Source organism: Pantherophis guttatus, chromosome 2 (assembly GCF_059756535.1).
Source record: "Pantherophis guttatus breed Tessera chromosome 2, ASM5975653v1, whole genome shotgun sequence".
NCBI classification, from domain to species: Eukaryota; Metazoa; Chordata; class Lepidosauria; order Squamata; family Colubridae; genus Pantherophis; species Pantherophis guttatus.
In genome coordinates this window covers 149548193-149573918 of record NC_142064.1, presented here as the reverse complement: position 1 = coordinate 149573918, position 25726 = coordinate 149548193, and the positions used below count along the sequence as shown (strand labels likewise).

The following is a 25726-nucleotide window of genomic DNA, read 5'->3' as shown; positions in this document are numbered from 1 at the left end:
TCTTTGGAACATTAAAATAGGCCTTTACTAAATTCTCTTGACTGGCCTTTTGCCAAAGTTTCTGAATAATCATGGTACATCTGTTCTTTTGTTGAATTCATCAGTGCTATCCAGAGCCAAGTTCAGCTACATGTCCCAATTCCCCCCCCCCTTTTTCCAGTTGAGAGATTTGAGTAAACTACAGATGCTCACTGTTATGCAAACTAATTCATATTCAGCAAGTATGTTATTTTCAAAGAAGCTTTTCAACAAGTATGTTATTTTCAAAGAAGCAAAAAGATGTGTTTTTCTCTGCAACTGCAAATGAAGAAAGCTGAACCAAATATTTTAGTTGTTATTCAAATGCTGGTTCTTTAGGTACAGTGATAAAGGAGGTATTAGTTCTTTAATATCACAATGCATTATAGCATTAATAATAATAATAATAATAATAATAATAATAATAATAATAATAGTAGTAGTAGTAGTAGTAGTAGTAATAGATTGTCAGATTAAATGTATGGAAAACCAAAGCTCTGCATGGACAGCACTTGAAAAACATTGAAGGAAAATGTGATAACAACTTGACATGGCCATGGCTTAAGAGGGGAACCATCAAGAAAGAAACAGAAGGCTTAATACTTGCTGCTCAAGAACAAGCACTACAAACTATTACCATGAAAGCGAAGATACAAAAATACACTGACAATCCAAACTGCTGACTTTACAATGACAAAGTTGAAACTTTCACACTTAATATGTGAGTGCAGCAAAATCACACAAACTTATTACAAAGCTAGACATGATCGAGTTGCTACATTAATCCACTGGATACAATTTATTGATATCGCTGTACCAGGAGACGCCAGAGTTGAAGAAAAAGAACTGGGAAAAAAATCACGAAATATTGCAACCTGGCCATCGAAACTATGTGATTATGGATGAAACATGTAACAGTGATACCTATTGTCATTGGGGCACTTGGTACCATGGCCAAGAATTTTATAAAATACATCAAGAAATATTTTAAGAAGATATTTGGTTGATACCTAGGATGCTGGCAGCAACCCATATCAACCATTAACACCAGTCAATTGTATTTGTGATACATTTTAAATGTCCAGTTGACTGAGTTTCATGTTTAATGAATAAAAGTATAATAATAATAATAATAATAATAATAATAATAATAATAATAGCAGCAACAACAACAACAACTGAACTCAATAAGCACAACAATAAAAAGGCAAGAAAAAGATTAGAGGTGTATACATCAAGAGAGTGAAAAAGTCCACACAATGGAGGAAATACCATCAAGGCAATCAACATCTGGGAAATTCCAATCATTAGATACACAGCTGGAATACTGGATTGGACTCAAGCAGAACTAACAGCAATGGGTAAGAAAACCAGAAAAATAACAATGAATCATGTCCTTCATCCTCGCAATGACATTGATAGACTCTACCTACAAAAGGGAAATAGGTGGGCTTGGAATTTTGCAAGTACATCAGATGGTTGAAGAAGAACAAAGGGCTTTAAAAGAATATCTGAAGGACAATGAAAAAGATGCACTGAAGTTAGTATACCAGGAAGGCTTACTGACTACTGGAGACCAAACTGGCCTACAAGAAAAACCAAATGAAGAACAGAATTAAAGCAAGGAAAGACAAATAACTACATGGTCAATACATAAAAAAAAAAAAAAAATAGCAGGGAAAGCAGATATTAAGGCTTGGCAATGGCTCAAAGTTGAGGAAAGTTGAAGAAAGAGACCAGGAGACTAATTCTGGCTGCAGAAGACTAAGCCTTAAGAAGAAACATATACAAAGCCAGAATTGAGAAGATTGCAACAGATAGTGTCGTCTATGCAAAAAAGTCAAAGAAAAGGTAAACTGCTGCAAGAAGATCACACAAACTGACTATAAGCAACAGCATGACAAAGTAGCAACAATGCACTGGAAAATCTGCAAGAAATATCATTTGCCTGCAAGCAAAAACTGGTGGAACCATAAAATAAAGTAATAGAAAATGAAAAAGCTAAATTGGTCTGGTACTTTAGAGTCTAAACAGACATACACCTGCCACATAATGTCCCAGATTTAACAATTGTTAAGAAAGATTTTTTAAAAAGCCTGGATAGTGGATGTGACAATACCTGGAGACAGCAGAATGGAAGGGAAAGAACTGGAGAAGATTTTTTTAAAAATACAAATATCTACAAATAGAAATAGAATGACTGTGGCCTTGGGTGTAATCCCAAAACAACTGGAACATCACTTGAATATCACTGGCATTGACAAATTCGCCATCAATCAATTGCAAAAGGCAGCTTTACTCAGAACAGCTTCTGAGTAGGTCTCTGCCCTTGAATCATTCTGCCGCAGGCATAAAGTGAACCCCAAACCTGCACACTTTTAGGAGTGTGGTTATGTCCTACCTCTTTACCCAGGTTTTAGGGTTAGAATGAATTGAGTTTAGTGGGTAAATTGTAGAGGTTTTCAGTTCTGACTGTCATTTTAGTGTATACTATGTTTTAATGAGCAATATTTTATATTAATTCATTATGGCTTTGTCTTTTTGAGTTTGCCTTATAAATGCATGTCTAAATAAAATAAGATCTTGTAAGATCAGAACATTCAACTCACATCAGCAATCCATTACAGGAACAGCTACTTCATGAAACCAACACTATGGGAAAATGTATTTTGGATGTTTTTTTTCCTCTGCACCTTATTACCTTTGGACTAGGGAAGAAGTATCCCTGAACTTCAGAATGGAGTGGTCAGATTTTAAAAAATATATGAAGAAAGAGAAGTGTTAGAGGAAGTTAGAAATAACTATAGCAGAACATTAGGAAAATATTTACATTTATTTATATTTTGCATTTGTAGACTGCCCATTTCCCTCAGAAAGGAACTTTGTGCAGTGTACAGTACAAAATCAGCATATACAGGTATATAAAATTAAAGTTAAAATATTGAAGTTAATTTAGGATTAAATTTTTTTAAATTATAAAATTATGAAAATTTCAAACAAAAGTATTTCTAAGAAGGCAATTTAGCCTTGTTAAAATTGGTGAATAAAGATGGACGGAAGGCTCTCATGGTACCAACCACCCCAGGACTGCATTATCCTTTGTGCCCCATGCAATGCCGCAAAACCATATTTTGACCCCTTTTCAGAAGACGAGGAGAGTCGGGGCCCACTTCATCTCGGGGGGGGGGGAGAGAGAATATTCCATAGTACAGGGGCAATGGCATTGAAGGCTCTCTTCCTAGACTCCACCAGTCAGAATACTTTGGCTGATGGGGCCTGCAACATATCTTCCCTTCCTAATTGGATTGGATGGGCTGATGTGATGAGGTGGAATTGGTTCCATAGGTAGCCTGGCCCCATGCTATGTAGAATAGAATTCCTTATTGGCAAAGTGTGATTGGACACACAAGGAATTTTTCTTTCGTGCATATACTCTCAGTGTACATATTACATAAAAAAACAAGATACACTCGTCAAGAATCACAAGGCACAACACCCAGGGACAGTCATATGGTACAATTAAGCAATCAAATCATACTAGGAAACAATCAATATCAATATAAATTGCAAGGATACAGGCAACGAAGTTACAGTCATGCATATATAGGGCTTCATAGGCCATGACCTTAGTTGGACTGAAAACAAATTGGCACTCAGTGCAGTTCACAAAACAACAGTGCATATGTGCCATTCTTTGGGCACCCAATATTGCTTGTGTAGATGCATTCTGCACCAGTTGAAGCTTCCAGATAATTTTCAAGGGTAGTCCCAAGTAGAGCATGTTGCAATAGTCCATTCAGGAGATGACCAGGATATGAGTGACCAAGCTATTTTAGAACCAAAGTGACCAAAGTAATATTAGAAAAGCATGAGTTTAGAGTACTGTAGCTATTTGTGAGATACTTTGGGGATGGGTGGGGGGAGAGGTGAGGTTCCTTCAAGCCGGTTCATTTTTTGGTGACATTTTTTGGCAAGATTTCATCGATTTCATTGCCATTTTCTTTCTTCTGTGCTGAGAGTGAGTAACTGGTCCAAGACCATTCAAGTGAACTTGTGTCTAAGGTGGGACTAGACAATAGCAATGAACAAGGAGAGTTACAACTAGCTTTCTAAACTGGCCACTGCAGCATCCCCAGTCATATGATCATGATTCGGGCACTTGGCAACGGGCTCGCAATTATGACAGTGAAAGTGTCCCTCGGTCATGATTTCCATTTGTGACTTTCCCTACTGGTTTCTGACAAGCAAAGTCAATAGGGAAGTCAGCAGGAAGTCACAAATGGAGATCATATGACATTGCACTTAACAACTATGCAGGATTAATTTAATGATCACTACTGAAACTACCAGAACTATTGCTGTAAATCAATGCAGTCACATGATATCATGCTTTACAACCATGTCACTTAGAGATGTAGTTCCCAATCCCAATCACTGTTGTTAACTTAAGGACTACTAGTGCTGCTATAACTCTTTCAATTTATCACTTCTGGGCTAATTTTTTGTGAAAATTTCTTCACATACTAACACTGCTTTGGTAGAAACAACAGCAGCAGAGAGTTGAACTATTAATCATGCTTTTATAAACTGTAAATAAATAGAATAAACTAGACTGGATTCCTTATATTTCTTTGTAGAGGCCATTTAAATCAACTCTTTTGTCAGATGAACAGCTTTAGAATAGTGTGTGTGTGTGTGTGTGTGTGTGTGTGTGTGTGTGTGTATACACATAACTATAACCTCATAGAAATAGCTTTACATGCAGAGGTAAGAGAGAGAATATATACCAATCTCCATATATATGATTTTTACAATTTAGTCTATTGCCACAGTATAAGGGAGTTTTGTGTGTGTGCACATTTATTTATTTTATTAAGAAAACTCTGGATGGCTTATAGAAGAAATTTTACTTCTAATAAAATTGTTTTTAATTTGATTTTATTTGGTGTGTGTGTGTGTGTGTTTTCTTTTTTTTCCGTAGGTCTACATGTGCATTACTGTTCTAGCCAGGGTTTTTCCTACGTAAATCAAGATGTCTATATAGCCATAGTTAAGTGACATCCCAAATCACTATTTTCTAGGCTTTATCAGACATTTAAGCAGCATTATGTTGTCTGTTGTAAGACTTAAGGGAGACTAAAATAGATCTATTTCTGGCTTATTTGCCTTCATCAGTTAGCCACACCCTCATTTTATGACTCCTCCTCCTATGTATACACACATATACATATACAATACGGTGGGGCAAAAAAGTATTTAGTCAGCCACCAATTGTGCAAGTTCTTCCACTTAAAAAGATGACAGAGGCCTGTAATTGACATCATAGATAGACCTCAACTATGAGAGACAAAATGAGAAAACAAATCCAATCACATTGTCTGATTTGGAAAGCATTTATTTGCAAATTATGATGGAAAATAAGTATTTGGTCAATATCAAAAGTTCATCTCAATACTTTGTTATATATCCTTTGTTGGCAATGACAGAGGTCAAACGTTTTCTGTAAATCTTCACAAGGATGGCACACACTGTTGCTGGTATGTTGGCCCATTCCTCCATGCAGATCTCCTCTAGAGCAGTGATGTTTTGGGGCTGTCGCTGGGCAACACGGACTTTCAACTCCCTCCAAAGGTTTTCTATGGGGTTGAGATCTGGAGACTGGCTAGGCCACTCCAGGACCTTGAAATGCTTCTTACGAAGCCACTCCTTCATTGCCCAGGCAGTGTGTTTGGAATCATTGTCATGCTGAAAGACCCAGCCACGTTTCATCTTCAATGCCCTTGCTGATGGAAGGAGGTTTGCACTAAAAATTTCACGATACATGGCCCCATTCATTCTTTCCTGTACACGGATCAATCGTCCTGGTCCCTTTGCAGAGAAACAGCCCCAAAGCATGATGTTGCCACCCCCATGCTTCACAGTAGGTATGTGTTCTTTGGATGCAACTCAGCATTCTCTCTCCTCCAAACACGACGAGTTGTGTTTCTACCAAACAGTTCTACTTTGGTTTCATCTGACCATATGACATTCTCCCAATCCTCTTCTGGATCATCCAAATGCTCTCTAGCAAACTTCAGACGGGCCCGGACATGTACTGGCTTAAGCAGGGGGACACGTCTGGCACTGCAGGATCTGAGTCCCTGGCGGCGTAGTGTGTTACTGATGGTAGCCTTTGTTACGTTGGTCCCAGCTCTCTGCAGGTCATTCACTAGGTCCCCCCGTGTGGTTCTGGGATTTTTGCTCACCGTTCTTGTGATCATTTTGACCCCACAGGGTGAGATCTTGCGTGAAGCCCCAGATCGAGGGAGATTAACAGTGATCTTGTATGTCTTCCATTTTCTAATTATTGCTCCCACAGTTGATTTCTTCACACCAAGCTGCTTGCCTATTGCAGATTCAGTCTTCCCAGCCTGGTGCAGGACTACAATTTTGTTTCTGGTGTCCTTCGACAGCTCTTTGGAGCTGTGACTGTTTGAGGTTGTCTTTTATACTGATAACAAGTTCAAACAGGTGCCATTAATACAGGTAAGGAGAGGAGCCTCTTAAAGAAGAAGTTACAGGTCTGTGAGAGCCAGAAATCTTGCTACTTATTTTCCACCATAATTTGCAAATAAATTCTTTCCAAATCAGACAATGTGATTGTCTGGATTTGTTTTCCCATGTTGTCTCTCATAGTTGAGGTCTACCTATGATGTCAATTACAGGCCTCTCTCATCTTTTTAAGTGGGAGAACTTGCACAATTGGTGGCTGACTAAATACTTTTTTGCCCCACTGTATTGTATATGTTTACCAACTTATCAATTACTTGATCTGGATTCTTGTGTTCGATAATGTAATCCATAAAATTTATAACATTTTATTTAGTCTTCAAACAGGATATTGAATGCAATTGAAAGCTGAGTGCAAGATATATTATTCTACTTCAGTAGGAACGTAACTAAATCATTAGCAAATGGTTATGCTACTTTTGCTTACATTGTATATTTCCTCTTTTAACATTTCCTGTGTTTGCGTGACATTCTGAAAAGAAACTAAGCTCTGATAGAGAACCAACTCTTGCAAAAAAAAGAAAAAAGAAATTGCAGCTAGAATTGAACTGGTTGCTCTTAGCTAATTTGTGAAGGCAATAATCAGTGGGGTTTATTCCTGTGGCAAATCTGGTGGCAAGCTGTTTCAAACAAGTATCATCTAAAAGGTTAATGTTGGGAAAAGATTATCTGAGCCATACAGTATTAGAAATTGTCAAATGAAAATATGTATTATTAATTGGCAACCTTTGAAATTATTCTGAAATAGTCCTATTGGATCTTTTTCTTCTTTTCCCATGTCCCATATGATGAGAAAATGGAAGTTTATCCAAGTTTAAGAACAAAATGCCTCTTAAAAATAGATAATATAAGTATATGCTGTGTTTTAAACTCTCTGGTCCTAAATTTTCTGCTTTTGGCCAAATCTACCTGCAATATAGAGCTTAATACATATGGGTTCTAAACCAAGATATATTTACTACTGTCTTGACCTTGTCAGTCACTATGGTTTCCTTTGAAAATGTGTTCTGTTTGAGGTAGCTGTTATGGTACTAAGCCTGTAATTAAGTATAGCAAGACTAAAGGACAAATAGCCTTTGCTTGTAAAAATTATCTCATAATGAAATAAAGTAAAATTCCATATTTCTGTATCTATTCCTCATAACGTATTTGGTAATGAATAACAGGAAGACAACTAGCAATATCTGATTACTTATGATGTACAATACTAAAAAAAAAATAAAAGCTCCTAAGATTTTACCACAGCTTAAAATAACCAGAAAAAATAAAGTGAACTGGATCAAAATTTCTGAGATCTCAAAGGATAAGAAATTATGTGTCTTCACATTATTACTGCGAAAGAAGATGAATGATAACGGTTGGGGACCACTGCATTACGGTGTATGTATAAGATCTTTGCAATGCTCTAAATCATTTTTTAATTAATCAAGCACAGTTCAATAGTTAATTTCTTAGTCCTATTTAATATAAAGTCCAAAAGAGGTATCTCCCAAATATATTGAAGTAGAACGAACACGAAGCAAACAATCCTACTCCACTTTTCTTCCCATGCTCTGTTTCATTAATGCATATAACCTACTGAAAATATTTGTATTTCTGAATCTCAAGTTCATTGTGGTTTCCATTAATTAGGAAAACTGTACATCAGGTGAGTTCATTTATACAGTATCAGATTCAAATGACTGGAGTGTTTGGTGGTACTAACAAGCAGGAAACCATCAAAAGAACCCTTTTTGTGCATAACAGAAAGATTGGAAGCAAGAATTTAAACACTTACTACTTTTAGAATGCCAATCTTATTATTGTGTAACTTCATAGGCCTGCAGGTCAACAGCCTACAAACCTAAAGGGCCTTTCTCATTTATTTTTATAAGCAGCCTTTTAACGACATAAATTGAAAGAAATTACAAGCACATCAATAGAAACTACAGAAACAACAGTATTATCCAATAACAGTACTCTTCTCTTAATTGTTACATCCCAAATTAGAGGTTTATTTTACCCTATAGAAAGAGAAAAGAATTAACATGAAAGCTGTTGATTTGAAAGGTTTCATCTGTATATAATATTGAATATATATTTTCTCTTGTATAAATTACAGTCAAAATTTTGTTAGCATGTTTAAAAGTCTGATGTGGAATTTATTGTAAAGTGAAGTAGCTCCATCCACTACTTTTAGGAGTATAGATCGAGAACAGCCCCTTACTAGGTAAAAGTTACATAGGCTTGACCCAGTTTGTGTGCAAATATTCCATAGCTAGGAATGCCAACTCTTGTACACAATATAAGCTATTAAAAAAGTATTGCTATGGACAACTTCACAAGCTTGCACCTTTGGATTGTGTTGCCCAATTACAAGAGCAATGACAGGATACATCATCAGTGGAGCACCTTTCTGTTTTGTTAATAAAATCCACTACTGATCAAATGATAAAAAAAAAAGTATTGCTAGTATAAAGTTGCTTACTACTCTTTAGTTTCGCATATCAAGGTCTACTTCAAATAAAAATACATACCCGTCTTGTATTAGTAGTACAACTACAATTGGAAAGTTAATTGACAATTGACAAAAAAAAAATACTTCCCCTACAGTCCCTTGTAGAAACTATTTGCAGTAAAAATTACTGAAGCACAATAATATATATCAGATATGCATTTATATAGGAAATACCTTTGTGAAGACAGGTCTTGTATCAATTTTATATGTCACTTTGAAAAGAATTGAACATTACAATCATTTTTGAAGGAGTGCTGCATTTTATGTCTTCTACCTAAAAATATGACATTTTAACTGAATGGCATGCACTTTCTGTTTGTAATGAAAATACAATTTATTTATATATCCTAATTTAAACCAAACTCCATAAGATGAGAATATGAGCGGTGCAAAAATTAAAACGTACTAATAGTCCAATAGATAACAAGCACTTTTTCAGCTTGTTTCAAACTTCTATTGCCTTAGAATCTTGTCCCAATTTTGTACTGAGGCAGAACACAGAAATATATTCTATCATACATCAACGGAACTATTTTTCCTTATGCTGGAAAATTTCCATCGTATTTCAGAATAATTTATTAGTTTTACAATTCTTTGAAATATTTAGCCAGCCCAAGAAATGATTAGGATTCAAAAGCAATCTTATAAGTTCAGCTCTCTATCCATAAGGTAATAGTGCACCTCAGATGCTAATGTTTCTACTTCTGATTTAGTAAGTAGGCATAATTTTCTGAGCTTTAATGTTCAATCCATCAAGTTCTTGTTTTAGAAGTGTATGCATGTTGCACATACATGGCATTTGTTTCAGCAAAAGTATGCTAATGGTGAAAGGGGAATAAATTGATGTACTTATTTATGAAATTGCCCATCTCACATTAAAGTGACTCTAGGCAACATACGATTAAAAGCTCAAAGAACATAACATACAATCCTTGGGATTGAAGGATAACACCCTGGTCACACAAATCCAAAAATAAAGCAAACAACAACCCCACTTAATAGACCTCACCTAAACCTGTGACCCTGGGGAAACCAGGCAGGATTTCAGTGTCTTACGAAAAGCTAATACTATTACAAAAAGCAAGATTATATTATGTGAAAGGACCAGAAATATACCCTCTACTATATCTGGTGGAAAGAGCAAAGGTGGTAGGAGAAATGTGGTCCCCCCTCCCAGATAGCTTGGTCCCATGCCATGTACAACTTTATAGACGATACCTGCACAAGAAACCTACTAGGAGGCAATGCAGTTTATGGAACAGCAGTGTACATGAATGTAACAAGAAACACCCCAAACCTCTCATGCCACTGCATTCTGGGCCAACCACAACGTCTATGTGTTCTTCAACACAGCTCTATCTAGAGCAGTGGTCCCCAATCTTTATGGCTTAATGGCCCAGGGGGGATGGGAGAGGAAGTGGCTTGCATGAGTGGACCCTCGTACACTTCCGTGGCTGTTACAAACCAGTTACAGCCTGGTAGTGGAACACTGCTCGGGGGTTGGGGACCTCTGATCTAGAGCATGTTACAGTGATCAAAATGGTAGTTAACTAAGGCATAAATTACCTTGGGATCTAGAGATTCTCTCTTCCTATCAAAGACTTCCCTCTCCTCATGGAACATCCCTACTGCTCCACTGAGATTAGGGATCCTCTTATTCTGATTTTCATAAACCATAATTGATAACTGACAAGGAAATAAAAAACTGGCAAATATTGTCTTTATCCTTTCTGGTGGCAGGAGTGTTTGGTGAGCCCAATACCATTTAAGGCAGCGGTCACCAAGTGGTAGTCCATGGACCACTGGTGGTCCGCAAGAAAATTTTGGTGGTCCACAGAAAAATTATTTTCATTTTTTCTATTGCACTAAATCAGGGGTCTTCAAACTACGGCCCCTGGGCCGGATACGTGCAATGAATGTTTGTATTGTTGCAGAGAGTCTCACCCTTCGGGGTCTTTTTGTGCGGGTCGGAGGGGGGCAGAAATTCCAACTCGGGGTCTGCTTCGGCCTTCTGGTGTGGGGCTTTGAACGAAGGCTGGAGGGAAGCGTCGCTGGTGGCGAAGAGCCAGAGGGCCTCGTTCCAGTGGGACTGCATCATGGCCTGGAACTGGCTGACCATCTCAGCCTGCTGAGCCTGCAGGTGCCGGTACCTGGCCTTGCAGGTCTTTCCTCTACTTGGAAAGCTTATGCTTGTAATCCTCAGTGAGGTGCTTCTGCTGAGCCTCCTTCTCAGCCAGATCCAATCTGAACTGAGCCAGCTGTTTTGCCAACTCTTTCTCGTGGTGGCTGCTTAGCTCCAACAACTGCTTCCTGTTGGGGCCCTCCCAGCCACTCCAGGCGAGGAGTGGCTGGGAGGGGAGGGGCAGGTAGAGGCCGACGAGGCACCCCTCGACACGAGTGACATTGAGTTGGCCACGCCCACTGTCATATGTCCACCTACCCGGTCATTAGGCAGATCATATTAGAGGTCCGCGGGATTTAAAATTATGAATTTAGTGGTCCCTGAGGTCCGAAAGGTTGGTGACCCCTGATTTAAGGAACACTTTTATTGGGCAGGAAGGAAGATGACTCGATTGAAAATTGAATTGAAGTAGCTGAAAATCAGCTTTACCACACTTACATTAGCAGTAATATAGTATCTAATACTGTGTAGGTAGGGGGCGCGGTGGTTCTCTGGCTAAGATGCTGAGCTTGTCAATCAGAAGATTGGCAGTTCAGCGGTTAGAAACCCTAGCGCCGCATAACAGGGTGAGCTCCTGTTACTTGTCCCAGCTTCTGCCAACCTAGTAGTTCGAAAGCATGTAAAAAATGCAAGTAGAAAAATAAGGACCACTTTGGTGAGAAGGAAACAGTGCTCTCTGCGCCTTTGGCATTGAATCATGCCAGCCACATGACCACAGAAACATCTTCAGACAGTGCTGGCTCTTTGGCTTAGAAACAGAGATGAGCACCACCCCAAGAGCCGGAAATAACTAGCACGCATGTGCGGGGGAACCCTTATCTTTACCTTATTGTATAGATTTTTTTAAAAAAAGCTCTTATTTCCATGCTAAAAGCATCTATATGAATATATATTGTTTTAACTTTCCTTATTGGAATATACTATTCAGAATCATTTGTAATTACTACCACATATAAGCCTAATTTATTTATTGTATGTTTATGTATGTGTCTGTCTGTCTGTCTGTGTACATGCATACTAAAACAATTGGATTTTTTTAAAAAAGCAACTGCTTAGAATGTAACTGACAAGCAACCTGGAGATTTAAAATATGCCGCAGGTTAAAGGCAATTTATGTCTTGTTCACTTTCTGAAATACTGAAATATGAACAACTAAATGTGTAGAAAAACAACAACACTTTCTGGTATTGTGTCATTCAATTCTTATTACTGATGTTTGTCAGAGACAGGAAGTAAAAGGGAAGGGAAAGACTATGATGCAAGAAGTTAGTGCAAAGAAGCAATTCATACTTCCAAACTTGGCTGAAAGTCACATGTGCTTTTCTGTGCTCAGAGTACTACATTTCTATGCAGGAAGAGGCGGTGGAGGATGTGAAAGGATGAATCTCTTTCCTCTGCTTCCTCTAACATGCTGAGAAAAGCTGTATTCAAAATACACTGTGAGTAACTAGTATATTTCCTTCAAAGCAAGCAGTATCCAGGCTGAAATGTAGAAAGCAACCCTTTAAAACCATATATAGGAATCTTCTATGAAAATGCCCATACTGAAAAACAGTCAAATAGGCTTGAATGTACCATTATAAAAAGTAATCTAAAAGGCAAACGTTATCTTGAAATTGTGGAAAGACATAGCAATCTATGTAGGTATTGCTTTGAAAAGTATTATGATATACCTACAGTTTATTTTGAGATTTCTTTCCATTGCTTCTGCATCAGTCATTTATTGTCCTTTCATTCTCAATTATTATAACAACTGAAACCCAGATGCAATAACATTAATATTAAATGCATTAATATTTTACTGCTATTACAGAATATTGTACCTGTAAACTTTTTCCTTTGGGTTAAAAGGTTACATGTTCTAAAACTGAACCTCTTTTGTAATGACTTAACCTTTATGGTTTTGTGGGCTATGGAAACTGCATGTATTGTTTAATTACATATAAGAAGTGCTTTACTAAAAATAAGTGACAATTCAAAGGTCACCAACTAATTAGATGGTTAATGAAAAATATTCCCAATGTCATTCAGAATTGTGTACGCTGATAATAAAAACATTAAATTTCCTCAAATAATTTAAATTGGGATGAACAATTCCATTATTTTGGCAATCATTTTTTTAAAATTTGCACTTAGGAAATTTGGCTTTTGAACAAATCTTAAGATTGCATTAGCAAGAGATAGCACCAAAACTATCCCTGTCACTGTGCCTGTGAAGGCTCCTGGATTGGGGCTAAAAAGGCAAAAGCGGAAGCAGTATGCTTCATCCCATATTTGGGTAGACCAGGTGGCCCTGATAAAAAACACTTAATTGTCTAAATACTTTAATCAAGTCACAGCAAGAGTTCTGAAGCATTAATGTTTTTATTTAAATGGGAGAGAGATTTTGCAGTTAAAGCATTCACGAACCATGAAACTGTAGACCAACCTTTCCTAATTAACATTGGCTTTAACTCCAAAAAATATCAGATCAAACCACTTGAGGAATTTTTGGGTTTGAAAACCATAGATCTGCAGGTACCAAGGATGGAGAAATCTGCTTTCCAGTATTCAAGCAATAACTGAAATAGCTTTGCATTAATTTTTCTCCCCATACTCCAAATCCAGTATAAAATTGGTTAAAAGAACAAAAAATACAGAGGCTTCCTTTTCCCCAAGTTATCCCAGAAGAGACTCATAAAGTAATGAAATGTTTAATTTCCTGTTTTCACATTTATACATTAAAGGTGTATTGTTGTCGATTTATTTTGCATACTGTTTGTATTGGTTTGGATCCAATAATACTCTGTGGAAGTAGAAAATCATTTTCATACATTCTGTTTCAATCAATTCTGCTCTCCTATAGCATATCCTATGGCAGTGTGGAGTTTTTTCAACCGCAGAAGTTTTTCAAAGATGCAAGCAGGACAACTGGGTTAGAGGGGGGGGGGGGGATGTGTACACCACCACTTTTGACATATTGTGATGTGATAAATAATATGGCATTTATGGTACCAATATATTTACAGGGACATCACCTGTGCATGCCAACCCTGTTGTTGTAAAGAAAGATCTTAATTTAAAACAATTACACAGAAAACCAGCAACTGCAAAGAAATTATCCACTGAACTCACATCAGCTTAGTAAAGAAGGTGGCAATTGGAAATATCCCAGAAAAAAGCCAAAGGTAAGCTGAGTGAAATTAGCCTTTGGCCTATGTACTTTTACCACTTCAGCTCTCTGATTTGTTGGAAATCCTTTTGTAAAATGAAGTTCTTGTGTAGCTAGCTCCTGGTCAGTACTCAGGCCAGCATGACACATTTTCTTTCCAATGTATTGCATATTCTTCTATGCCTTCCCTCTTATAGATCTTGATTTTCTATTTTTAATTTTCCCAAGGCCATTCAACGTCCTATGGTCAAAGACCATGAACATTCCCATTATATTGTTTGGATATTGGATAATCCTTATACTTATTTCCCTTATACTTATTTTTTATTTGTCCTACTTCTGCAATATGTGAGTCTCTCTGAAATATTCTAGTTTACTTCTCAATTCCCACTAATTCTGTTCTGGATTCTGAGCTGTCACAATGCAGCATATAGATTTGTTATTACCATAAAATAAATCTAAAATAAAATGTTTTTATCCCAACTATAGAACATTATGAAGAATACTCTATGCCTGTGATGGCATGCGTGCAAGAGGAGGCACACGAGCCATTGCCCCAGTTCAGCTCCGCCACGCATGCGCGTGCCTCCTGCTAGCCAGCTGCTCTTCGGGTCTCTGCCGCACATGCACAGGGGACGTGTGTGTGGGGGGGGGCGCACATGTGCGCAGGGGGTGAGGCACATGCAGGGGCAGGGTACTGCATGGGGTGCACTTGCATGCGTGAGGCCAAGCGCATGCACAGGGGCTGCATGCGCATTGTATTTTGGAGGTTCAGGCATGCACATACGTGCTTTGGGCACTCGGTCCAGAAAAGGTTAGCCATCACTGCTCTATGCCATTACAGTAATCTTCATGTATAATGCACTACAAGCAACCATCTACACTGCAAACAGCCATCTACATGCTCTTACTTAATATTACAGCAACTGTAACATTATTTATAATTTGGGAACAAATTACATAATGCTCAAACCATTCTATCTTGTCTTACTTGGGAAAAATATTCCCACCCATCTCCAGGTTATTTCTGCTTGTTAATACCATTTATACATTTATTTTAATGAAACATGTACTACACATGTAATTTTAAATGATTAGGCAATATTTTTCTTGAGGAATTGCTATAGTTCTGACAATAAATAAAGGTTCTAAATACATGCCTATTCAGAACCAAGCTATTTTATACCCAATGCTACACATATGATGGAGAGGAATCAGTAGAACAGGCATCAATAATTACTTTTCCCAAGGGGCCATATGAGAAGCTGGGGGCTAGACAGTTAAAGAGGAGTTAAAGGGCCGAATATGGCCCACGGGCCATAAAGTGCTCTGATCTGTAGTACAGAATATGTATAGCTGATTTTCTTGCAGATGTTACTTTACGCCAGGGTGGATTTGATTTAAATCGAGTTGATTTAAATCATGATTTAAATCACTAGTAAAAAGGCTTGATTTAAATCAACTTGATTTAAATCATAATTTTTAAAGAGCAACTGTCATCTCTGCTACTCCTTTGACCCACTGTTGACTCACCGATAGTCCCAGTGTTGCAGAATATACAGCCTCATGCTACGTAACTAAGCTCCATTTCATGCTGAATAAACTAAATTATTTATGTATCTTAAATAGAAAACTATCTTACGATAGATTTTTACCCCAAAAGTTTATTAAAATAAATTCGATAAAAATAAAAAAAATCTGATTTAAATAAAAAAATCTGATTTTTTTGATTTTTTTAAAAAAATCATTGATTTTTATCCACCCTGCTTTATGCAGCTAGATAACATCATCAGTATGAGAGGGGTATATATAAATGGGCTTTATCTCCATGTGTATATTGATAACTGATTTCTCTGAGTACCATGTTTCCAGAAATTCACTAGCATTATTGGATTTGGATTGATTTAAAATGTTAACAGTTTGCCAGTTGAAACTGTAGCTAAGTCAATTTGCAAAACTGTTACCATGCCATTTAAAAAATACAATAAAAAACCTAGGAAGGAAACAAACAGCCTAGTACACATCCCCCCCCCCCCCCCCCAGCAGTCAACACCCAATAAATCAAGAAACAGCACCAGATGAACAACCAGGGAAGAAACAATTCCCTAATAAAGGAATCATGAAGGAGGTAACCATACCCCAACCAAGACTGGCAGGGTAAGACACTATATATATAAAAACAGTCAGAAAATCCCTGTCTCCTTTGCACTGATAATGTTACCTAGCTAGGTTATGAAACGTTTGCAAAAAAAGAAAAGAAAAAAGCAGCCCACCTCAGAAAGCACCAAGTACTGAATGGAGAGGAAATAGGAAGTCTCACTGCATGAACAAAAATATGCCTGCTGAATATTGGTTATAGGTCAACATTTAAATTCTAAACCCTGTTATAGTTCTGCATTTTGGCTTTATGGAAATTAATTAATACCTCCATTTCATTTATAAAAGATTTTAAATTGTATTATCACAATAACTACAAAAATATGGTTATGTCTCTTACCAACTGAAATTCTCTGCGTCTGTCATAAGCATGCTGGATTCCACTGTCTGCCCACAAAGCTCTTACTGTTGGAAGGTACTGTAAGAAAGTATAGGTTTGCACCATCCCTTGCACCACTTCTGAACGGGTATCAAAGGCCATCATCTTGTCGCCATTTGTTTGATTAGCAGGATTTCCCCATGGAATATGAAGTTTCTCACGAGCATCCACAAGGACTCTAACACCTTAAACAAAATTGAAACTATGTGTTAGTTTCCAAATGCATTTACATTAAACTTAATAACTTGTTACTCTCAAAATACAAAACATGACCCATGTATACAGACAGCTTCATATTCTCACCCAAAATGTAAGAAACTAAATGGAAAAACATATATGCAGACCAGAAATAGGTAACAATCCCAAATCTACTATAGTAACCTGAACCAGGTTATACACACCGAGGTCTCCGATTTCCTTTGATTTCACCTGCCTTTGTACATATAATAGATACTTCTAAATCTTTTTAAAAATAATAAAAGTTTCTCAAAGTATGATTATGAACACTTTCTTTAAATTATAAGTGATGGCTGCTCTAAAACTGAGTTGAAATCTATCCACTTAGCATTCTGATTCAAGCAAATCTCGAATCACATTTTACAAATTTTAATTTTCCAGTAAAAGGTTTAGTATTGCTCATATTTATTTTCATATATGCAATTCCAGACATTTAAAGTAGCAAAAATTAATTACATGCTTTTGGGAGTTCTACTATATTCAACTCAGCAGTTTTACATCTCATAAACACGCAGAGAAACAGCTGCAGCAAACAGGAGAAAATGATAAAATATAGATTAATCATTATCATATATGTCAAAGTTTAAATGATTCTAAGATGCAACAAAAATGTGATTAAATGCATTGGATTTAATTTAAAATACAAATAAATGTGACTACATTTTAAACAACCTTTTTGATGTTTAAACACTTAATATTTAAAAATAAAAGTTTAAAAAGCAAAATGTGTATTAATTGGTTCAATACTGAATGGAATATTGGTGTACTGCATAAAAAAGTTCTTGTTTCAGCACTGTCATAGACTTGTTAGACAACAGTCTTATATTAGCACTTCTCTTTTGCTAAAAGTCACTACCTGCATTAGGATCATTCATTTTCTGCATGTAAATTAATATTTATTAACATTATCAATATATCATGATTATAAACACAGTGCACTTTGTATAGTTCACTACGGTATTTCATAAAGGCTGATATAATCATTACCTATCACATGATACTGTCATAAAGCAAAAAACACGTCCAAGATTACAACAGCCAAGAACAAATTATTTTCTGTTTGAATGTATTATCAATAGTTTTTTATCCACAAGACCCAGTGTTGGACAAGGTTGGAGACCCAGGTTCAACTCTATTTTCAATCACTGGGTAATCTCGGATGAGTTACTCTCTTAGGCCAAACTATGTTGCACATTTGGTGTAGGGGGAAATTGGAAAAGGGCGTACTACCGGTATGTATGTTGCCTTGAGCTCCTGGAAAAGTGGGATATAAATCTAGAGAATAAATAAAATTAAAGGAAATGTCTTGATTTTTATAGCAATTAGCAGTTGAGGCTTTATGTATTTTTAAAAAAGTATACATAAAGTTATTTACCAAGAAATATATACCGCTGACAAACATGAAAAAATATTTTAGTGATGGAATGAGTGTAAATTACAACAGATACTTTGTATTATAGCGTACTCTTCTATTAGCAATCATTTGTAGGAAACTGTAACACTGGCCTTAATACACCAGTATGTATGTAACAAAACTAAGTACTTTAGTTGCATTTCCGCTGCACTCTCTGAAAATTGGTTTTATCTTCATTTTCTAATAACTAAATATGAAAATGATGTCTATTAGTTTTCAGTGTCAAATAATGTCTATTTAAGCTACAATCTTAAATTGTAGTACAGTATGTTATCATATATTTCCAGTTTTCTAAGACATGGTGGTAGAAGACAAGAAATTAGCTGATATTCAAAGTTGTTTACATTTCTTGAATGGCATTAAAAGACAAACATGTTTGCTGTCGGAAAAGTTCCAAATTTATTTCTATGAATCGCTACTGCATGATTAGAGTTAAAGCATCCACTAGTGCCATGCCCACCATTCTCTCATGTACTTATCGCCCAAAGTGGTTTCCCTACCTATCCCCCCCAAAAAATCTCTTTTCACATTCCACAGCATCCTGTAAAAATAGAAAGTGTTATCTCCATGATTATAGCTTGCAACAAGAATTCAGCTGATTTAATTGAAAACGCAATAAATCTTTGCATTCAACAATGCTTTTCACTTGACCACCGGTTAAGAAATATTTGTAAAAGCAAAATGCACACTAGGCACAATATTTCTTTAAAATGAAACGGGGATATAGATGAAACTGTACATTATTATAATGCTACCCTAAATTTCCCTTCATATTCTTTGGAAACTGACCTTCCTAACACATTTCCCCCATGTCCAAATTAAAGCTGCTTTACACTCGGTCATCTCAACATGCCACCAACCACCTCTCAGAGGCACATAATGTGCAGCCCACACTAGTTTTGCGATTCCAGTAACAAAGTTATACATAATTTCCTCCACTTATATATATCCCTGCGTCCGTCTCCGGGCTCCCCTCCATCAGCCTCGGCGCAAAATGCAAGCGGGCCGTTGCAACTTTTACACAGAAACAAGGCCGTCTGACACAAAGGCTACCACCCCCAAACGCCATCCCGTGAAGGCACCGAGGACGACGCCTCGCAGGGCACAAAGAACGATTCTGACATTCACCCCCGAGGCCTGACTGAACGGCTCCCGCATCTCTAACTCGGGCAAACCTCCCCCCACCCCCCCTCGTCCAGGCCACATCCGCCAGACAGGACGCCGATTTCGCCAAACTGCCTCTTCCTCGCTCCGCTCCGAAAACGGGGGGCACCTGCCTTCGCTGTTGCCTCCGCCCTCGGATGCTACCCCAGCCCGGAGCCCATCTCCTCGCAGCCCATTCCACCACCCGCTCCCTCCCAGCATCCGCCGCCGTTTTTCCCTCTCGAGGGTCCTCAAAAGCGCTACCGCCAAACAGACTCGACTACTAAAAGTGCGTCGGGCGGAAGGTGGCCGCCTCAGCCATGCTTTCAGGAAAAGGGGGGGGGGGAGAAATAAGGCGTGACTTTTTCTTTTCTTTTTTTTTTTCGCGGCCATGCCCGCGCAGATCTCCTTCACGAGGGGCTTCGGCCGTTGCAACGGCTTCTCCTCCTCATCCCACCCACCCCCCTAAAGCCGGGGTTTCTTCGGCAGCCCCTAGAGCTTTGGGTCTTTTCTCTCCCGAAGCCGCCTGTCTTCTCGGGGCTTGGTCGCTCAACCGCGACCGCCCCGCTGCCACTTGCACCTCCGAGGGAATCGCCTCGGCCAACTCGCTCGCTCGCTCGCTCGCCCGCCTCCCTCCCTTCCTTTTGCAGCCCCCCTCCCACAACCGTACCCTTGATGACGTTGCTGTAGATGGTGGCGCGGAATTCCTCCCGGGCTGACCGGTCCCAGTCCTGCCCGTGAATGATGCGCATCTGCTTGAGGAACGTACTCTTGCCGCTTTCGCCCGCGCCCAGCAAAAGGATCTTGACGAGCCGCTTGACGTAGGTCTTCTCGCGGTACAGGCACTTATCGATCTCTTTAGACCGCCGCTGCTGTTCGGCCTCGGTGCTGTTGAGCATGCAGCCGGGGAAGCAGCCCGACAGCGAGGACCGCGACGGCAGGAAATCCGCCATCTTAGCGAGCACTGCCAGCCAGGGAGCGGCCGCAGCGGCCCTGCACCGCTCTGCGCCTGCGTGGAACCAGGGTCCCTCGCTCAGGCCCCGCCCCTCCGGTTGCCCCTATGACAGGAGACGCCGCTCGGAGAGCGTCGCGTCAAGAATGCCCAATCAAAGACTCGTTCTGCTTTCACGTGGTACCCGCTTCTTGTCTTCTAAGTTGGCTGGCCCCGCCCCTGGGTCTAGCACGTGATCCTATCAGCTGGTCTCTGTGTTCGGAATTTCCCCTTCTTCGGATTTGTCACGTGATGGGTGTTTTTTTTTTCCCCTTCCAGGGGTTGATTTATTAAAAAAAAAAATGGCTCGAACTCGTCGTTGGGGTGCATCGGATGTTTTGGCGTGTCGAGCTGTTGCCTCGTTATGAGCCTCGGCTGATCTCGAATCAATTTGAATTTGCCCGTTAGGATGCATACCCAGAATTTATGACATGTTAGTTAACTTTGTGCAAGGTGTACATTTCTCCTCACTTCAGTAATATTCCAAAGCGTTTGAACAACCATCATTGTACAGTAATCAAGTGCAATAACATTACCCAGCAGGCAAATAGTGGCCTGGTAAATTGGGAATTCTGCAGTCTTTGGGCCATAATCAAGAGGAACAGTGTAGTACAGTGGACTAAGCACTGTTATTAAATCTGCTGCTTGCAATTACTGCAAGTTCAAATCTTACCAGGCTCAAGGTTGACTCAGCCTTCCATCCTTTCAAAGGTAGGTGAAATGAGGACCCAGATTGTGGGGGCAATAAGATGACTTTGTATAAATATACAAAAGTATGAAGGCAATGCTTAACTCATTGTAAGCCGCCCTGAGTCTCCGGAGAAGGGCGGCATATAAATTAAAAGCAAAAAAAAAAAAAGATTCATTCATAAACGTAATCTCTTCTCATTCATGCTATTCACTTTCTTCTGAGTTGCTCCTATCAACATCCTAAAATCTGATTTCTAATAGTCCTAAAATGTGTCTGTTGCTTCAGGTGGTGGGTGGGGTGGAAAAGGGGCAAGGCCTTAACTGTGACTGCTGGTTCCCTTGGTACTTAGTTTAGTTGCCTGCCCAGCCACCCACAACATCTCTGTCTCGGAAGTTCCTCAAATGGGTGTCTGCAAATAATCAAAAAAGTCAAGATTTTAGCCAAGACAATGTGATCAAAGCTTAACAGTTGCATATGGTATGAAAAACAGGCAGAGCTTCATTTGCATTGTTGTGACTCCCACCCAATTTTTTTTTTATTGTACCTTGTGGAGGGCAGCAATGTACCCTTTTGGGCTGTTGAAAGATGAGTGTTACCCTTACTGTATACAAATCATTCTGGTTGTGTTCATGCAAGCTTGATTAGAAATTTAGATTAATAAAAGCACACATTGGCCCATTCTATCCTTTAATTTGAATTCTCACATAGATCATCAATGATCATACTAAACCCCTCCAGATTACCTTGGGCTTCAACTTCCAAGATTCTAAGACTAGTTGAGGGTATTTTCTGGTACTACAGTATAGCCCCTTCAGGATATTTTCAAGTAGCAGTCAGGAGTTTCAAACATTTATATGAACATTGAGAAGAAAAAATCATTTATATAAATTGGGCACTTCGGGTTTTATTGAATACTTAGGATAGCATCTTGAAACTGTGCAAAGTATGGTAATTATTTGTCTATGCAATTTTAGACAGAAAATCTTCTTTCTTGAAACTAGTTCCTAAACAGTAGACTCCCTATAAAATAGGAAATAGATTTTTAAGAAACAGAAGCTACAAATGTAGGAATAGAACTGAACAGGAATTTGAAACCTGGTTAGTCTTGACAGCAAATGCTTACAGAGGGAGTTAAGGGGGGGGGGATGACATATTCCCTTCCTTCCACTGTCTCTGCTCTTTCAGACAGCCTATTGCAAAGTAACATTTTTTTCTTAAAAAGTCCAAATGGTCCAATGATACATTATACATGGAGTACTCTGTTTAAATACTGTTATGTTCAAATAAATAATCTATACCAGTGGTGGGTTGCCTCTGGTTCGGACCAGTTCTATAGAACTGATAGTAAAACCGGCAGGAGGCTCCACCCACTGACCTGATGTCATCAGAAGCGATCTGCGCATGCGCAGAAGCAAGGTGCGTGTATGAGAAGCGCGCGTGTGCGATCCCATTGCAAACCAGTAGTAAAGGTACGTAGAACCCATCCCTGATCTAGACTATAGATTAATATGATGGCCTGATTCATATAACATTCTAAAACAATGGCTAAATTCCCCAAGATATGCCAAACTACAAAGTATCCAAAATGATTTTACTGTTACCTAATGTTGTGGCTCCCTTACCGGAGCCTGTGTCATCGTCAGGAGAGGACTCCGAGAGTGAAGGGGAGGAGTTGGCAAGGCCTCCCTCTCCAGGACCCTCCTCTCTGGCAATGCCTTCGGTGTCCGCCAAAGGGCAAGAGATAGGGCCGGGGCCAAGCACGTCCACGCAGCCACAGATGGACAGTGATGAGGGTAATGAGTCTTGGCTGGATCCACGCCAGCGTCGCAGAGATAAGCGCACGCAACAGAAGAAAAGGCATGCCCGAGATTAGGCTGAGTCACTGGACCACACCCCACAGGATATAAAAGGGAGCGTGGTGGCCAGTCAAACCTTGTGACGAACAAAGCTGAAAGCTTCCACGCCATTCTGCATTGCCGGACTTTTGCTTTAAGACTGGATTATCTCTGGACTTGATTGTAATTATTGAGCTGCTTTCCTTTGATGTATCAGAAGTGGGGAGAAGTTATCTATTATTATTATCCCCATAATAAATTCTTGGCAGGCAGCCACTAGGTTGTTGCCAAGTTCCGTTATCATAAGGAAAAGGATTTTGCCGGCTGGTTTGGACTTTAACTCCTGAACGTCTGTTGGTGTGTGTGCGTGGGGTTGGGGTTGGGGACAGAACACCTAAGCTGTTTTGTGAATTCAGCTGTTTATTATGATATATTCTTTTATACCTACATTTTCTTCATCAATTAAATGGAATATATCCTAAGAGAGGAGTATTACCTATCCTTCCAATTAGGCTGCTAGATTGGTATCTCTTTGTTGTCATTTTGTGGTTGTCCAGATTGATAACTTTATTCCCAGATTTGAGAGAGGGGACATAGAAGGAAAAGTCAAAAGAAAATTATATGTAGGAAGTGCAAAGAGTGATAATTATCTATAAAGAGTACTATCAAACCATACCCGGGTGAAATTCACTTACCTTCCCTACCGGTTTGCAAATGTGTTGGGCTTTCTAAAGAAAGGTAGGAAATAAATGTTTTAAAAAGAAACAAATCTTTAGTATTATATTATATATATATATATATATATATATATATATATATATATATATATATATATATATATATATATATATATAATATTTATATATTATAATAAGGAATAATAATATTCCTTATTATTTCCACAGGTGTGAGTAAATCAAACTACATTGTAACTTGTGACATTATATTTAAATGTGGGGAAAAATTATGCCTGCGAACATATTCAACCAAGCAGTGTGCAGCTTTCCTTCCCTAAATTTATCTTATGGTGATGTGCATTTTGCTAACACTTTCTAACCCTAGCATTATTAATTAATTAATACTTATTTATTTATTAAGCATTATTTAGCTAGAACAACGCAAATTCTCTTTGCTATCAGCTCAGTCTTGTAAAAAGATGAAAGGGCTCCCCCTAATGCTGACCGGTAGGAAGCACAGCCCTGCTCATGCAAATAAAACCAGAGTGCCCCGTGTTGATTGGCTACAGCAAGACCGTGTTTGCTTCCACGGCGCTTTTATTCTGTAGGCTGCCGAGTTTCAGTACTGTAATGCCGTTTGCCTGAAATCCCTAAGACTAGCATCGCCTTTTCCTTTACAATTGGTGAAAACGCATTTATTGCTTTTTTTTTTTTTTAATTCTTTTGCTTAATAAAGTAGATCGCGATGACAATCACGCAGATAGATCAAGGACAGCGGTACAGGCCAAGAATGGCATTCTTGAAAAAGGTAACAAAGCCGGTCTCGTTTTCAATGTTTATTTTAGTTTTAGCACCTACAGTATCTTATAAATGGAAGAACGGGAAACCCCGGGCACAGCTCTAAATATCCGATTGATATGCTGTACCACCAAGGTTTGGCTGTAAGAGAGAAGGTTTTTTTTAAAAAAATCTCCCAGTAGGTGTGTGATTTGTTACAGTCTTCAAAAAATCTTGTCATTAGTTCAGTCTTTCGTAGTGATTTAGTTCCCTCTATTTATTTGTTTTTTCTTTGCATGGACCTTTACTGTAGTGTGATGTCTTTTGTATTTTTTGGCATTTCAAAAAGGAGAGCAACCTGTTACAGAGCCATCTCTCTAGATATGCGAGAAGCTATTTAAAATAACCTTGAAAGTATGGGTGTCTATAAGCTTTTGAAGGCTGTGTTATTCTTGTTAATTATAATCACTGCTAATTTGCATGTCCATGCTGCCTTTATTTCTTTTTCAGAACTTCTGCATTTGAAAACAGTTTAATTTTTCATCCCTCTCAGGCTATAAGTAATTTAAAACATGAAAATCTCAACCCTGGAAGTTTACAGCATTACACTTATTCCTCACTATAGGTTATCCTGGGCCTCTCTCTGTGAGGGAGAAGGGCGATTCAAAAATGTGATAAATAAAATTAAAAATATCTACCTTGCCATCTCTTCCCTATGAAACTGCTAAAGGAACTCCTTCCCTTATACCAATCTACTCATGCTCACCATCATATTTTTATTTCAAATACAGCTGGCAGTGACATGAGGTAGGGACTTCTCTATAGCAACAGCCCTAATATAGAATGTCAAGAAGAAGTACATCGTGTTGAATCTACCCAAGATTTACCTGGCTTTCATTCCTGATTAGTGGCTAGTGGGGCCAAGGAGAGTTGTTTTTCTCAACACGTTTTTCTATGTTTTATGGAATGTTATTTGTGCTTCTGTCTACATTTTGTCCTTTATTCATGATATCTTGACTTTCTTTTTT

The 25726-nt window shown here is 38.5% G+C and overlaps 2 protein-coding genes across 3 annotated transcripts in view; one reads left to right on the top strand and one right to left on the bottom strand.

The window, feature by feature from the left end:
* Positions 1 to 20894, bottom strand: part of GNA13 (G protein subunit alpha 13) — a 45857-nt gene extending 24963 nt beyond the window's left edge. Inside the window, exons 1-2 of the mRNA XM_034412674.3 lie at positions 20398 to 20894; positions 16895 to 17118 (exon numbers count right to left, since the gene is read on the bottom strand). Of these exons, the coding sequence (XP_034268565.2) occupies positions 16895 to 17118; positions 20398 to 20680 (507 nt within the window). The 5' untranslated portion in view covers positions 20681 to 20894. The remainder of the gene's footprint in view (positions 1 to 16894; positions 17119 to 20397) is intronic.
* Positions 20895 to 24473: 3579 nt separating this feature from the next.
* Positions 24474 to 25726, top strand: part of LOC117662929 (regulator of G protein signaling 9) — a 52684-nt gene continuing 51431 nt past the window's right edge. For both annotated transcript variants that reach the window (XM_034412671.3, XM_087887007.1), the window contains exon 1: positions 24474 to 24729. In XM_034412671.3, the coding sequence (XP_034268562.2) occupies positions 24667 to 24729 (63 nt within the window). In that variant the 5' untranslated portion in view covers positions 24474 to 24666. The remainder of the gene's footprint in view (positions 24730 to 25726) is intronic.